The 17,351-nt window shown below is 34.7% G+C and overlaps 1 protein-coding gene across 1 annotated transcript in view; it reads left to right on the top strand.

Moving 5' to 3' along the window:
• The window catches only part of LOC115441336 (fatty acid synthase), a 49,188-nt gene that overhangs the window by 13,899 nt on the left and 17,938 nt on the right, over positions 1 to 17,351 (top strand). Inside the window, exons 5-18 of the mRNA XM_030166092.2 lie at positions 463 to 666; positions 1,082 to 1,198; positions 2,427 to 2,590; positions 4,101 to 4,243; positions 5,257 to 5,460; positions 7,296 to 7,485; positions 7,693 to 7,852; positions 8,206 to 8,375; positions 10,265 to 10,416; positions 10,689 to 10,872; positions 11,217 to 11,365; positions 11,688 to 11,872; positions 13,764 to 13,883; positions 16,890 to 16,999. Coding sequence (XP_030021952.1) covers positions 463 to 666; positions 1,082 to 1,198; positions 2,427 to 2,590; positions 4,101 to 4,243; positions 5,257 to 5,460; positions 7,296 to 7,485; positions 7,693 to 7,852; positions 8,206 to 8,375; positions 10,265 to 10,416; positions 10,689 to 10,872; positions 11,217 to 11,365; positions 11,688 to 11,872; positions 13,764 to 13,883; positions 16,890 to 16,999 — 2,252 coding nt within the window. The remainder of the gene's footprint in view (positions 1 to 462; positions 667 to 1,081; positions 1,199 to 2,426; positions 2,591 to 4,100; positions 4,244 to 5,256; positions 5,461 to 7,295; positions 7,486 to 7,692; positions 7,853 to 8,205; positions 8,376 to 10,264; positions 10,417 to 10,688; positions 10,873 to 11,216; positions 11,366 to 11,687; positions 11,873 to 13,763; positions 13,884 to 16,889; positions 17,000 to 17,351) is intronic.

Below are 17,351 nucleotides of genomic sequence, written 5' to 3'. Positions count from 1 at the left end.
TTAGTTCCGCGTCGGAATGCGAATTATACATCTAATTTTGTAACTCCAATTAATTTAAATTCATCAGAGGTCCGCGGTTTCCTAATTTATGCCGTGATAATAGAATGGATTTGGGATTATTAACATCCCTCAACTGGGATGTTTTAGCATGTTCTGGATTATTGTAGAGCTTATATGGACAGAAAATTTATTAAAACAATTTGTTGGCATCATTTACATAATAAATAACAGCTTAGAGACAAAGATTACTGGATGCAATTATGATAATTTGACATACTTACTAAATTACACCAGTCCCAATTTCATTTAAAAAATGCTTACAACTTTTCCATCTATTATTACTATATTCTTTTTCATTGGATTTTCGTTTGTTACGCATTTCTGACACAGTTTCTTATTAATTTTAAACCTGTGCTCCTACTTTAAATATTTTAACATTAGTTATTTTTAAATTTTTGACAGATGTTCGCGTGCCATGTTGGCGAACAGGATTTCTTATTGGCTCGGTGTCACTGGCCCATCTTACACCGTCGACTCGGCTTGTTCAAGTTCTTTATATGCACTAGAGCATGCATTCAGGGCTATAAGAGATGGGCACTGCGATGCCGCTATCGTCGGTGGCTCAAACCTTTGTCTTCATCCTTATGTGTCCCTGCAGTTTTCTAGGTAAGTCTCAATTCTGTGTTATTCTGCTATAATCCAAATTCAAAACTGGTTCCAATATTCATTTGCGTCTTTAGAACGTCTTGACTGGTTGAACCCAGAACGCGACTTATCAAAACGAGTGAGAATGGAGTTTTAGAATTGGAAAAATAAGAAGTGTTACTGGAATAGAAATAATCTAAAGTATAAATTTAAAATATAATAACTACTACGCATTCTGAGGTCAACAACTTTAGTAATGGTAATGCAGTTATTTATAAGCATCTCAATGTGATACTAATAAAAAAGAAAGAAAGAAAAAAAATGTCCTCAGGAAGGGTGGTAAACAAAATTACTATAATGAAATAACGTTAATCGTCAAACGTTTGAACTACCATCGATGTATATTGTATACTTACTATATTATTTATTTGAACAGGCTGGGAGTGCTATCGCCAGACGGAAGATGCAAAAGTTTTGACAACAGCGCCAACGGGTACGCTCGTTCTGAAGCCATCGTGGTCTGTTTCTTGCAGAAGGCTAAGGATTCCAGAAGGTACAGTTTATGTGGAAGTTATAACAGTTTACTTCTCTTATACTTGTTATAAACTAGCTTTTGTTCGCGGCTCCACGTGGTTGAATGAGATTTTTCGGGATAAAAAATTAGCTTATAGCACAGAAGTAATGTAGCTTTTTATTGGTGAAAAAAAGTTTGATAGTTTCCAAGATGTGCGCGTTTAAACAAACAAACTTTTTAGCATTATATATCAGTATAGAAATATTATTCCTCATTATTAATGTATCTTTATATTAGTATGCTCTAAATATATTTGGTTCTTTATATTTATTTATCGACTAAAGGATCACCAACATGACAAACCTTAGTATACGATGTTAGTATATATTTCCATAATAATAGGTATATAATTCCATAACGACATGCACAATAATGAGATTAAAGAGATTTATTACAACATTTATATTGTTTTAACTTTCGGAAGACATATTCATTTTATTATCTTATACGTCTAGCCTAGAGTATCAGTTATCATATGACAAACAGTCTAGCGAGAAGAAACTTAAGTTTGCATTAAATTTTCAAGGTCAGGTTGTGTTAACTTCTTAACGCAAAGAGACTAAGGTAAGTTACATAATATAATAGAAAGTTTCTAGCTAACCAACCCAAAAGTTGTAAAATTAAGCCGCAAAAGTGATTCTTATAAAATCGTTACTTTGTATAGCGTGTAATTTTGAACGAACTTAGTTGGTAATCGTATTAAAAATAGACGAGTCTCACTTTCATTTACTTTAAATTTTTCATCTGTTTCTGGTCTGTGTTTTAAGTCTAGTTAAATACCATTGATTTGATTCTTACATTGAATAAGAAAACAGTTCACGGACTTCATACTAGCTAATATACTTATCTGTTATTTTGATCAAGAAAATCTTTATCAATCCTACTAATATTATAAATGTGAAAGTTTGTGAGGATGGATGTATGGATATATGTTTGTCCCTCTTTCACGAAAAAACTTCTGAACGGATTTGGATGAATCTTTACAGTAATATTAGTTATACACCAGAATAACACATAGGCTACAATTTATAATGATTATGTGTAATTTGGTCATAATATAGCGATATCAAGTAAGTCGGAAAAAAAAAATCCTGGAAATCTCCCACACGCGGGCGAAGCCAAGCAAAAGCTAGTATCTTCATATCTAATTATTTTATGTAGCACTGCTTACATAATTTCAACAACAATTCTTTCTAACCTATTTTAGGGTATATGCTCAACTCCTCCACGCTAAGACGAACTGCGACGGCTACAAGGCACAAGGTATCACCTACCCCGCCGGTCAGATTCAGAAGCTACTCCTCAGAGAGTTCTACGAGGAATGCTCCATCCCACCATCGATTTTGGAGTATGTAGAAGCGCACGGCACGGGTGAGTTCATCTTTGGATGTTTTCTAAATGGATTTTTTTACCTATAAACAGTAATTACAATATTACACTGCATTCATCACCCTAAGATATATTAATCCCTAAACACAACAATGCGTGCACAATTGTGCTGACTGCAGAATATACATTGCTGTGATACCTAGTCGGGCTTTCCAATACCTACAACCAGATTGAGTTGCGTTAACAGTTGTGATTCTTCGTCCTTCTGGATAGGTTTAATGCTATACTTCTTGCTGCCACGTAGTCGCAAATAATAATTAGACGTTGAGCTTACCAGAGAACTGGTCATCTCATCATTCTGATCATTCAAAGCTGCCTCGATACAATGTAACATTAAATTAAGCGGAACTCTATGAATTGCTCATTAATTTTCTACCTACCATTTTGGGTAGCGCTTCGTATTTTGTTCCATGAAATAAATGCCTTTAATTTTCTTAGGAATTCCTTTTGTTTAACCTACATCACTACAAAGTGAATAGGTGCTGAGAGATTTTTCATTTCGTGTATAACAATTCTTATAAAGGTTACCCGCGTGATTTTGCGGTCGACCTGCGGAATACACACAATTATTATTAAAGGTTCAGAACTTTAACCTACTCATTAATAACATTCATAAAATAATATTTCATACACACAAAATACATATGAAACAAAGTGAAAATATAAAAGACAAACATTAAACTTTTCTTTAAAAACAACGTAAGAAAAATAATATGAAACATATTATAAAGGGAAAGAAATAAAAATAGACACTGTAAAGGAACTTTACAATAAAATTAAAAGGTGCATCTTCTCGTCAAGTTAGAGCCATTGTTTTAGCACAAAGAGCAACGATAAACTGGCTTTTGATGAGAAAAATAGAGCTGTAGAGATGTTTTGCGTCAGAAAATACACGAGCTTTCGCTGAGAAAACCTTTCCCGAACATTTATGAGTCAATTTATGATGCAATTCTATTGGCTTTATTTGTTATTGTTTGAAAATTCTGAGCTATATTTCGTTACATACTGTAGATATAAAATAAATACTGGCAAGCATATTTTATTGTAATATTATGCCTGTACATTAAGAAATGTAATATTATGTTTCATCTTTGAAAATTCAATTACATAAAATGTGATAATTTTTACTAATTTTACTGATTAACTTGGTTAATCAATTATAATTTCAGCCACTATGTGGAACTATCGTTAATTTCAATCAATCAGCCAATCATCATCAGCCATTGGCATTCAGTGAATTATTAAACATAATTAAAATTTATTCAATACTATCGTTTATAAATTCCATTACTATACCTATTGACTGTCGAGTTACATCAAGTTTTGCAATTCACAAATATTTTGATCGCAACGCGCTCTAACATTCCCCAAACGACATAACTTCACGCAACAGACATACAAAGTACAATTTCGTATTTTATAACTCTAATAAATTGCATTCGAATGACTTTACTTTTAAAAGAAGCGAAGTTATCCCATTTTTATTTCCCAGGTACTCGAGTTGGTGATCCGGAAGAATTATTGGCGATTGACGAGGTCTTCTGTACGGGCCGTTCTGGGCCGTTACTTATCGGGTCAATTAAGTCCAATTTGGGACACAGCGAGCCTGCGTCCGGACTTTGTTCTATTGCAAAGGTTAATACCCTTCTTTATTGCAATGAGATGAGATCCTTAGTTGTTTTTTTTTGTGTTTAGCACCGTTAATATAACTTCACTGCACCTGGAGCTGTAGCTAAAATAACTTGTCCATAATTTACGCTAACATTATGTGTATGAATGACATATAGCTAGCGATAAACATATCGATACGATATGTCAATCCCAAACAATTTGTTTTCTATTAGCGTTCACAATTATGAAAAGGCATCTTGGGTACGGCCCCTGGTGGTAAACGAAGTGAAGCCTAAGAAATTATTGACTGACAAGAGATGAAAGCATCCCTTGACAATCGGCATAATTATGGTCAGCTCTTGTTCGAAGACATTAGGGTGATAAAACCATAGGAAACTCCGTATTATTTGGGGTTAAGGAATCGCACAGACGCTGTTAACGTGTCTAAGAAACACTACACTACTAAGAACATCAGCTGTCAGTCATAGTGGTGTAGTGATTCTCTTGATATTAATTTACCATGAGCTATGATAGATCATATTTAAAGCTTATTAGTATAATATCGGATGCCATACATCGACAGATTATAATTAACAGCCAATTAGTACTGACCGGAATGAAATCAATTTTCATTATAATTGATTTGTAATTTGATCTCCAATTAGCTATTTAGCTTAACCTAAATATTAGTTCAGTGTTCTTTCACACTATAATAAAATTAAATCTGAACATTCGTGCAGTTATTGGTGATACTTCTTTATACCCTAGTGAATGAACGGGAATAATATTGATATAAGATTTAAAGGTAGCCTGGAATTGTGGCCAATTTCTTTTATAAACGGGCACGACATAGTGGCACCTGCACCTGATGGTAAGCCAGGTTCTGAGAGTGGCGACTGATAAGAAATTATTATCTTTCTCCAGTTGACTCATTCTGGAACGCGAAACACAACGTAGGCCACTATGGTATAACTGACGAACGTGAATGTTTTATCCTCCTGTCTTGAAAGGGAAAAAAGCATAATGTATTTCCCCAGATGTGCATAGCCTATACGACTGGTTATATCCCACCGAACTTGAACTACGTGGTTCCTCGTGAAGGAGTCACATCGCTGGTGGATGGAAGGATGCAGGTCATCACGGAGAAACAGCCATGGAGCAGGGGCATGTCTGGGGTCAACAGCTTTGGTTTTGGAGGCGCCAACGCCCATGTACTTCTGAAGAATGTTGCTAGGGAAAAGGTAAGAGTCTTTTTGTTCTTTCGGTTTCATTTTTTTATTCATTTACAAAATAGAATGTCTATTTACAATTTAAAAAGGTAGTGTCAACTTTTAATTAGTAAGAAAATTGAAATGAATCCTAACTATGGTTAATTAAATTAATATTAAAAAAGAGTCTTATGTTAAAGGAACTCTTTAGTCAAGATATCCTGTAATAAATACTAACTTGTCCGCGGTATTAATATTGAGTGATAGGTTTGCATATCTCATGATTCAGTTACATAAGAAATTAAATATCTTCAATCAAAAAAGAATGAATTACATTAGCATTTAATGAAGAATCTCTTCCTTTGTAGATTTTAATTTTATCATTCTCCAAAGAACAAACAAGATACGCCATACTTCGTTTGCGTTAGAGTAAGGCGAAGTTAATCATTGGATTTCCCTGGAGTGATACTTTATTCCGGGATAAAAGTATCCCAAGCTGGTCCGACATCAATATTTACCTGTCGACTAAAATAATAATTAAATTTATTAAATCTTTCTGGAATATCTCTTCTGTTATGGATGGATAAGCGTCCTTTACAAAAATATCACTTCTTTTTTAAATGACGTCGCGTCGATTTATAATTGGTATATTCCATATTTTTAGACAGGTCTCTATATGCTATACTTTTTCCGGGCTAGCATCGCATTATATATACCTGTCACAAAGCAGCATAGTTACTGTATCCATTTTGAAATTGAAACCATACACAGGAAATTAGGCAGAAATATCTTTTCTCAGAATGCTCGCAATTTATATATTATGAGCTCTAGAGCTCATGAATCAGGAACTGAGTTTACACTTGATTATATGTGTCTAATCCTTAATTCTGTTGGAATACTCATTTCTCATCATAGAAATCTTACCGTTAATAGTCTACTGTTGTTACAGCTTCGCTATTTATTTCATAAAATGAAAATGAAATCACTTAATATTTTTACATTCACAATAACGTTACCCATAAAGGGGCCGTAGATAAGATACCTTTTTCAATCGTTAACGCTAACGTTATGTATGAGAACGCTACATTCTGACGATGGACTTATCGATAGCAGATGTCATGACAATCTTTTTTCTCTGTTTTTTATTAGCGTTAACGATTGTACAAAGTATCTTTTCTACGGTCCCAGGTAAATTTAAACCTCATTGTCTCATTATTTCTAGTAATAATAAATGACAGAATGAATTCGCACGATGAAAAATTGAAAAAATTACCGTCCATAAATGTGTAGTAAAAATCTCATTCACCCCTATAATGTAGTAAAGCAAACACGAGACGAACGGCTGTGTCGTCTAATTGTGACGATCGTGATTGGGCGAGCGACCTACACGTGACTCACGCGTGACTCAGGCATTGGTCTTTCGACCAATCATAATCTAATGCCACGGATATTTGCGTCGTGTTTTATTTTACATGGGACTTCAAATCATTACATCTCGTTTTGTGCTGCAATGAGATCAGTATCCTGCCGTTAGATACACTATGAATACTTTTCTGATAGCTTCAAAAAGAATTGTAAGATACCTCTTAACTACTTGTAAGTTTTATACTCCATTAAAGCAAGTAAAGATGCTAGAATGATGTTTAATTTTTTTTTAGAGACTTTGCCTGGTATCACTTCTTCTTACTGAAAAGCATTAATGTTAATCCAGGAGGGTCCATTGTACGTCAAAATTTATCTAAATCCGTTCAGCAGATTCTGGAATTTCTAAAGTTTATTTTTGCAAACTTAAAAAAATATTTTATTAAGATATGACCAATCATAGTTGGTCAACTCTAGCAATTTCCTTCAAAAACTGTTTGCCCTAGGTCAACAATGGTATGCCAGCCGACGATCTGCCTCGTCTAGTCTGCGTGTCGGGCCGCACAGAGTCTGCCGTTGCAAAATTCCTGGACGACTTGGAGTCGAGGACGGTGGATGTGGAAGCGATTCGCCTCCTACACGCCATTCATGATGAAGATATCACTGGACATGTTGTTAGGGGATACACTTTATTAGGTAAGTGTTCTAAGCTGTCCTTCGACAGGAATGCCTGTAATTGCAAAAAGACGGATATGCCCCCGTAGAAGGAATGAGGCACCCTGACTATAATTGAAATACGATCAGCAGTACACACATATTTATAACTATTTACCTCTGGTATTACTAGTCAAATATATACCAAATGGCTTGGACAAACTGCACCTAAAAGAAACATTTTTCCAGGATCAACACCAACAAAGAGCGTACAGCTAGCTCGAGACGTGCAGTATTTCTCGGGAGTGCGTCGGCCAGTGTGGTTCGTGTACTCTGGTATGGGCTCTCAATGGCCTGGCATGGCCACTGAGCTCATGAGGATACCTATTTTCGCTGCTGCTATTGAGAAGTGAGTGGTATAGATTTCGGTCTTGAAAACTACGCAATATTCAATTATTTTATGAAACTTGACAAAAAAAAAATTGTGTTAATATTACGATAATATTCTATCCAGCATTAGATGTTGGCATTGAAGATCGCTTCCAAGCAATATATTCCTGTAGTATAGTCACCTTTCCTTGTATTGCTTTCCAAATTCGCTATGTCCAAAATGTCGTTGTTAATTTGGCAATAACCATATAATTTCAAAATATAAAATATGAATTAAATAATTTACTGAGCTAGACCAGAACCATAACTTACATGAAACTACTAGAAGATGTAACTCTAATTCTATTAAAACTTGTGCAATACATTTTATAGATGCCATAAAGCACTGGAGCCCAAGGGAATCAACTTGACTAAGGTCATCACTCATCCTGACCCGAAAATATACGACAATATTCTGAATTCCTTTATTGGTATTGCTGCTGTACAGATTGGTCTTACCGACGTACTAAAAGCCATTGGAATCGAACCCGACTACATTATTGGTGAGTAATTGCGATACGATGCTAAACTTATAATACTTGTCGTTTTCAAATGAAGTAGTTACCTACTTCATACACTCTTTCATGTAAACTTCTAAATCGAAAGTAGTTTTAGACACAAAGTTTTAATTCAGTTATTACGTCACCTTTACTACCATATAAATATTATTTGCTGTCTCGGTGGCGTAGTTGTAAAGCATGCACGGTACGACAGCACTCTGAGGCCCTGGGTTCAAATCCCGGGTAGGGAAAAGTGATATTCGGGTTTTTCTGCTCAGTATCAAACTCTGGAATTTAGCCTGATATGGCGATAGGCTCGCCCCCTATCACATCATGGGACGGAATACGTTTGGCGAAAAGTGGGTGACCTGGTTATGCCTTTGCATACCCCTTCAGAGATAATGCGCGTGTGTGTGTGTGTGTGTGTGTGTGTGTGTAAATATTATTCTGTAATAATTGTAATTATTTATATCTGCCTAGTTTAATTCCCTCCATAGATACACGATCTTTTCCAATTCAGTCGACGTAATAAATTTGTGGACTTTCGTTAGACTTTTAATGTATCTAAATGGATAAATTAATTAATTTGTCTTGTAAAAGCCTTTCTTTTCGAAGTAATTTAATCAGGTAAATGGGTCCTATCATCTATCTAGAGTAACAATAAATTGGTTTGTCGTCTTGAGCTATTAACAAACCAATAAATCGTTTATCAGAATTTCTTTTAAAATTCCGAAAACGCAAAATCTAAGTATGTAGGTAAGATGCAAATGAAAATGTAGGCTTATAATCATTAATCAGGATTTCCTAATCTGGGTCCGCAAGTATATCCCAAGGGAATTGCAGGCAAAATAAACATCAAAAGAAAAATTATGAAACCGGAGATACGTGGCCGAATGCTCGACGGCCACGAATTTTTTTCCATTATTATTATATTTTTTAGGGCCGTGACGAACAAAGTGAAATCCCTTAGGGTTAGGAGTAAGAAGCTGAGAAAAATGTATTTTGTAATGCTACTTTAACGAAATTTTATTCTAATGCACTAGGCAATACACGCTTTAATTTTTTGGAATTCTATTAAGTACGTTGTGTTACGGTACGATTAGCTGAGTTCTCGGGTTCGATTCCCGAGACGGAAAAAATGATATTGGTTTTTTGCTAAGTATTAACCCGGAGTCTGGAATTTGTATCTGATATGGTGATAGGCTCGCCCCTTATAACATCATGGAACGGAAAAACACAGTGGAAAGTGAGTGCAGCAGTTGCATCTCTGCCTACCCTACCTGTTTGTTTATGAAATAAAACATAGTATTGATAATCTTGAAATAATAACGGGTCATTAATTACTCCTTTAAAAACTTTAGGATGGTTTTCAAATAAAACTCCAGAACTACGACCCGCAGCGCCCGAGCAAAGGAAAACTTTAGACGTCGTTAATTTGAAATCGGATACTAAAGTAAACCAATCCACTAGCGAGTATTTCCTGGTATTCTTAAATATGAAAGTGTTTTTCTATCTGGATGAACTGCATCTGTACTCTTGAAAACATATATGAAAATATCATGATCATCGGTTTGAGTAGTTAGGCGTGAAGGTGGAACAAATAAAACGAAGTCATTTTCATAACATTAGTATTATTAGATACTAGATGAGCCTCCTGGCTTGATATTCCTTGCATGGAAGAGAAGGGGAGCGTGGGCATTTCTATTTCAGGTAGGGTGGCATGGTAAAAAATACTTTGGGTGCTTCTGCCCTAAAGTAATATGAGGAGCGTATTGACTATTCCTGGTTTAAAAATTTAATATTATACTAAAGTGAATACTTAATATAGTAGTCATCATCTATCATTAATTTATCATATAATTTTTTAAACAACTCAATTTTCATGTAAACAGGTCACAGTGTAGGTGAACTAGGCTGCGCGTACGCAGATGGTTGCTTCACAGCGGAGCAAATGATCCTTTCTGCCTACAGCCGAGGTTTAGCTTCCATCGAAACTCCATTCATCAAGGGATCCATGGCCGCTGTGGGCTTGGGCTATAATCAAGTAAGATTTGTTATAATATCGAATAGTTTTATAACAAAATTAGTAAGCTGTTGCTCTAACTTGCAAAAAAAAGAACTAGAGACACTAAAGAGTAACAGCATTTTCAGATACTTATTTTCAAGTTTTTAATGATAAGGAATAAAAGATGATCAAAAACACGATAAAACCAAAATCATGATTATTATTCCATTAATCATCATGCATATACTACATTAGGCGTATTCAATTAGAAAAATGACATATAATATTATAATTAAACTGCACATTTCAAGGTTAAAACCATGTGCCCGCCTGAGATCGAAGTGGCGTGCCACAACGGGCCTGACTCCAGCACCATATCAGGGCCTGCTGACGTCATGAAGAGTTTCGTCGCGAAGCTTACTGCGCAAGGAATCTTCGCGAAGGAAGTGCCTTGCTCGAACATCGCTTACCATTCTCGCTACATTGCTGAAGCTGGTAAAAAAATTATGTTATTTGTAACGTCTTATAGTTTTAACTATTAAAAATGGTTTAACGGTTGTAATGATGAGGACACTTAAAATGTGTTTCTTTTTGTTGTTAATTACGATAACTATTATAAAAAATTGTCTCCCTGGATAGCGATCACTACAGAAATCAGTTTTACTGTTTTCATAATTCGCGTACCGAGTCAGCCGGCATTTCATCAATTTGGTGATGTTCGAATGACCCAATGTCTATCTTTGGTTGACATTCTTTTTTTGAACTGGACCACTATTTACCCCATCAACTTTAATTTTGCCGTGTCAGATTTAAAATGTTTGTTATTTCATCCTATTTAGGTCCGAAACTCCTGAAATACCTTACTCAAGTGATTCCATCGCCTAAGCCTCGTTCAGAGCGTTGGGTGTCGACCTCCGTTCCACAAGCTCAATGGAAGGACGCTAAAGCCAAATTATCTTCTGCTGAGTATCACACCAATAATCTCTTGGTAATTATTAACTTATTGACCGACCAAAAATATAGTAAATAGTTATATCTTAGCCATCATATAACTGCTGTGTTTGCCAAAATATTATTACTTATTTCCTTAGTCATGTTTAAATATTTTTTATGTCTGCCCTGTGATAAGATATCAAAATAACATTAGAATTCACTGCGTCAGAAAGTAATGTTTACTCAATTTCAGTATTCTGCAAATCATATCATTAACCTTCCGAAACATGATTAATATAAAATTTCATTAAAACCCCAAAACAATGTAAGATCGTCATCGTTATTAGGCAAACAATTAACATGTCCGTACATTCCAGAGCCCAGTACTCTTCGAAGAGACATCCAAACTGATCAACCACAATGCCATAACGATAGAAATCGCACCGCACGGACTGCTGCAGGCCATCCTACGACGTTCGCTGAAAAAGGACGTTGTAAACATACCTCTGACGCAGAAGAACCATCAGGACAATGTGCAGGTGTTGCTCACGGCTTTGGGCAAGTAAGTAGATCTTTTATTGTATTCTTCTACCAACTGCCTTCCATCATCATCATCAGACATAGGAAGCCCATTGCTGAATAGGCCCCCCCTTAAAATTCCCAGGCCAACATGTCAGAAGTGGCAGCTGCTTTTATCCCACTTTAATTGAAATCTAAATGTTTTTCCACTTAAGAATCGAACTCAACACGTTTTTAATTCTTTTCTATACCTTATAATATCGCTGCCACTAAACAAAGGGAGAGAGGAGAGAGTAACATCTAAAAGTACGATTAAAGTAAAAACTTAGCGTCAACGCTCGAGTGAAAGATTGATACTACTGTAGTATTATGTGGTATGTGGATAACAATTTTTTTCTGAAAAATGTTGTTTGTACGTGAATTATATCTTGTATAGAAAATTGTAAACAATAACGAAATATTATTAAGGTGGTAGCTCAAGGTCCATTTTCATACATTTTGTTTCGGCTTTAATCTGGGTAACTAAACAAGTATTGGCAAGTAAAGAATTTAAATTCACGTCTAGTTAGTGATTAGTTCTCGCAGTTGAAAGAAAAACGTAAAAATAATTAATAATCATGGATATTTCGGCCTTTAAAATTTAATATGACGAGTATTGGCAAGTAAAGAATTTAAATTCTTTACTTGCCAATACTTGTTTAGTTACCCAGATTAAAGCCGAAACAAAATGTATGAAAATGGACCTTGAGCTACCACCTTAATAAGACCACTGATCCTATATTATAATGCGACTATTTGAAGTGCTATCAGTGAGTTATTCAATAATTTTTTTTAAATTATGATTCCATCCTTGTCAGACGATGATTTTACTAATGTCAAAGAAAGAAAAATCATGCTTATAAAATGGATAGGCTTGATATAATCTGTGACTATTGAGCGGTAAATAAAACAATGGCATTATAAAATACACTAAAACACTATGCCTAAATTCTTAATAAGAATATCAGTGAGGGTTATGTAATCTTTGTATTTTAACAATGATGCAGCATAAACGATAGACCTAGGTACGCTTAGATTAAACCAGTAGGTCTACTATAACTTAACAGAAAAGATCCTTATAGAACTTAGATAAACATCAATTTCTTCATGAAATGTAAATGTAATAAGTCAAGAAATAGGCCATACTGTTGCCATTATACAAAGATGATTTAGGTAAAGGAACAGTAACTTTGACTGTAGCCAATAAAGAAGTTGGCCATATGGAGGGATTTTTGAATAATGTTAATACTACAGTTAACGTCGCGGTGTGAAATTGAAAATTAGATGCTAACTCGTTCTTATTCATGTCACGAGCGAATTCAGTGTTGTACGACGGTTAACTAGCAATGAAAAAGTCATAAATGGCATAATGTTGTTAACAAATTGCCTACGTGTTACATATTTGCAAACCTTTTTAAAATATAGCAATTTTAATAAGCAAAGGATAATTTAAATTGCATGATCACATATAAACCAGAAGCCGTAGTTAAGATGCCTTTATAAAATTGCTATCCTATCGACAAGTCTATCGATCGGATATATGCTCTTCTCGTACATAACGTTAGCGTTAACGATTGTGGATAGGCATCATGGCTGGTCCAAGGCGTAGAAATACTGCGTGTCAGAATACAGAATACTACTTATTTTGAGTTGCGTTGAATCAAGTTTAAAAATATACTGATGTCAAATTAATACAATCATGTCCTTGGCTATACCGATACTTCCTTTCGGGTATTTAATCGAGATTTATTATATAACATTATTGACCACTTTATTTATATAAATCAGGAATTTATTTTTCTAAGTACTTGATAGAGCAGTGGGCAAGTATATAATACAGGGCTGATATTATATATACTTGATAGAGTATTTAAAGCATAAGATTTTGTCGCCAGGTTATACGAGACGGGTTTGAACCCGCACCTGGCCAACATCTACCCGGCCGTGCCGTTCCCCGTGTCACAGGGGACGCCGATGCTGTCGCATTTAGTAGAATGGGAGCACAGTGAAGACTGGTAAGATACTCACAAATAAAGCATAAAATTACTTTATAAGGATTAACAGGTGCTTTGACTTCTCACTTTGCGAAATATTAATAGGGGCCGCCGCCGGTCAGGTGCAACATGTTCCTGACTGGAAATCTTCCCCTTCCATAGAGGAATGCAACCATCTGTTCTTCTACAGTGGCGGCAATAATTACATCGCTACGTGCTATTTGTAATTTTTAAGTTAAGGGTACTAAACTATTGAATTGTTTCATAATAGTGGAAACTTCTTTTGGTAAGGGAAGTAGAATCTTAATATAATCGTCTTCTTAAGTTCCTTTGCCAAGTTTTGACTGACTTAAAAATGATTAAATTTTTATTTACAAACTTTATTCACACTTGTATTTTCATTATTCATTTTATTCATTTTATAACTCCGCACTTATTTTAAAGTACGTAAAGTTCCCCTCAGCATTTCTAGTTCACCTTTAGAACTCTTAAGCTTTACATTTTACTGTGGCCCAACCTTAACCCACTTATTTCTGCAGATGTGACCTATAAAGTATCTACGCGTAAAAATTCTACATTAAACACAACCCTTCGTGTTTAATTTTAAACTTTCCTTTGCTGCTTTGATGGTTATATTTTAAGGACAACAGGTTCTTTGGAATGAAAGGATTATTCCACTAGGTGTAAGGGTTTATAAATGATTACGAGCGAGGCGTGTTTAAACATGCTAATTTTTATACAGAGTCAAATGTTGTGTTCAAACTATTACAAATAAAATAAAACATGAATGAGGTTCCGTTATAATTATCCTACATATCGACGGTCGGAAGGCTATTTGAATTAAGCGACAATTTTTTTCGAAAAATTTCAACTAGTTTTAAAAAAACATAGAAAAACGTACTAATTTAAAATATGACGTAAGAAACTAGTGTCGCAAAAAAGTCAATTAGCCTTCTAACCATCGATATTTAGTGCCTAAATGGTTAAATTGGAAAAAAAATAACACTACCGCAGGATGCTTTAATTTTGTCGTCGGTCAATTCAAACCGATAAAGTCTACAATTGTGCGTTTCCACGCAAAACTAAAAGCCAATGTGCTTTGAGCACCCTTATTCTAGCTGTAGTGATATTATGACCTACAAGAGTATATTGTAAATTGTATTATCAAAAATCAGTTTATTGAAGAAAGAACTTATCTTATTGATTTCCTGTGTTTATGATCAGATGTACCGTAAGAACATAACCTATTACAATACAGTTTAACTGCGATACGCTTTAAAACCGCAAACGTTTCTTTTAAATCAACTGCCTGCAAATATTTTATTTCCAATTACATAGCTGTATTTAATTTACTTAAATAATGACATATTACCATGTAATAAACATCTATTTTACAGGTTTAGTTACTCACATACAGTAAACTCAAAAAGTACATAAATTCAACCCTAATTTCGCATACCGAAATATCACTTTTAGAAAGTCGACCGAACCAAAATCGACCACCTTCCGTATATTAATCGTCACGCATCCATCAAGCTACCACAAACAAATAGCCCGCGTGTGATCTATGGGTAGTACTTTATTCATTGACTCCAATAAGGACGTCCGCGTTGGCATTTTTCAAATGTCCCAGAATGCCTCTCTTTACGTTGTGATGAATGACTGCAATGCGGTGAATGCGCGATGAAAATTTCTAGCGATTAATCGCTAAGAAATGTGGTCAATCTTGTCTCGGCCCTTCGTAGTTTCATATGATGGATATCTTTTGAAGTCGTTCTATATCATGAAACTTGTTAGTTATATTCTAGGTCGGTTATATTGTAGTCATGGGCGCTGGGAGGGGATGCAAGTAGGTGCACGTGCACCCACCTTGCCCAAAAATAAATGACAAGAAATATGTTGCGGAATAAATCTGCAGTGATGGGAACTATTGAGCACATAGGTTTTTTATGACAAAGCATTTTCAAAACCCGCGCGATTAGAATTTGGAAAAAAAAAACTTAATGGTACTATGTAGTATAGTACGTAGATGCAGACGCACTTCCCTAAAACTAATCTTGGCTGCGCCCATGATTCTACTTATCTTTAAGTAGGATCTTAAGTAGACATTAAATGTATTGAACTATTTAATAAACAAAGATAAGCTGTCACTTAATAGCTTGTTCTCCGCTGAGTAGGCGTTGTCTATTAATAAGACTCGGCTGTCAAAATCTCCTATATATTGAGACTTTCATTTGAGCATGTTAATATGGGTTTATTAAATAGCGATGATTTTAAGACGCTGACTTTAAATTGTTGGACTTGATATTACACTTAAGAGCGCAATTCAGTTGCATCTAATAAAACGCTCAATGGTATTTTAAGAATGTACACAAATAAAGTCTACTCGGCGTTACATGTGTTAATATTTCACAATAATTATTTTAAAAAGGTACAATTAATTTTGGCAGCAAGTAATTCCAGCGTCACATCTGTCCATTTCATATAAAAATAAACTGAAAATACAACAATAAAGATCACCTTTCATCGAATGTTATGGAGGAGATTGCAGAGGGAACATAAATTTTATGGTTAATATTGACGAAGAAATGGCTTTTTATTCGAGCATCGGAGCTGATGGCTGTTATCGTAAAAATGTTTCCAAAGTATTTGGTGAAATTAGAGATTTTTTGAATCATTTTCCGAGCCATTGCTTATAGTCCGATGAATGATTTTTAAACAATATTTTACATTTTCTTTGATGATTGCAAAAAATTTTCTATATATAATTTTTTTAATGGTCTCTAATGATCAAATTCTATCAAAAAGGAATTTTAATTTTCTATACTAAACATTTATCTTTACGAATTAATATGCCTACGTATCGTAGGTAACTATTTGAAATTGTTTTGTACTTAGTAAACCAAAGCGGAGTTATGAAGATTAAATTTTAAAAATAAAACCCGAACTTCTAGACTAGCTAACTTCTAGCGACTAGAGCCATGAGCAAATAATGATAATTAAAAGATTGTAATTCCTTACTTTTAGGTATGTGACGTCATACAAAGCGCAGGAGAAGATGAAGTCGGGAGAGCGAACTATCAGGATGTCGATTGTAGACGAAGACAGCGAGTACATGGCTGGACACGTGGTAGATGGTAAGTAAGAATAACCTTTAATTGATAAACTATTTATAATGATTTCTTATGTTTACGCGAACGTTAGATATTGAATTGAAACTAGTTTTCGAATTTTCTTGCGGTTTTTTGTATTCGTAAAAAGTATTTAGTAAAAACAAATGCATAATTATAAAATGTAGGTAGATATTGCAACTTTAATTTTTCGGACGACCAACACCTCCGTCGGCTTTGTGGTCATGAGACTCCAGTCTTTGAAATATCGGGATTAAAAACAATACAAAAAGCAGCGATAAAATCCGAAAACTGGTTTTACATATTTCAATGACTATTTATTATTAGTATTTTAATATTTTCGAAATTTTAAAAAATA

Source organism: Manduca sexta, chromosome 9, assembly GCF_014839805.1.
Source record: "Manduca sexta isolate Smith_Timp_Sample1 chromosome 9, JHU_Msex_v1.0, whole genome shotgun sequence".
Classification (NCBI taxonomy): domain Eukaryota; kingdom Metazoa; phylum Arthropoda; class Insecta; order Lepidoptera; family Sphingidae; genus Manduca; species Manduca sexta.
Note: the sequence above shows the minus strand (reverse complement) of the source record. Positions and strands in the feature narration are given on the sequence as shown.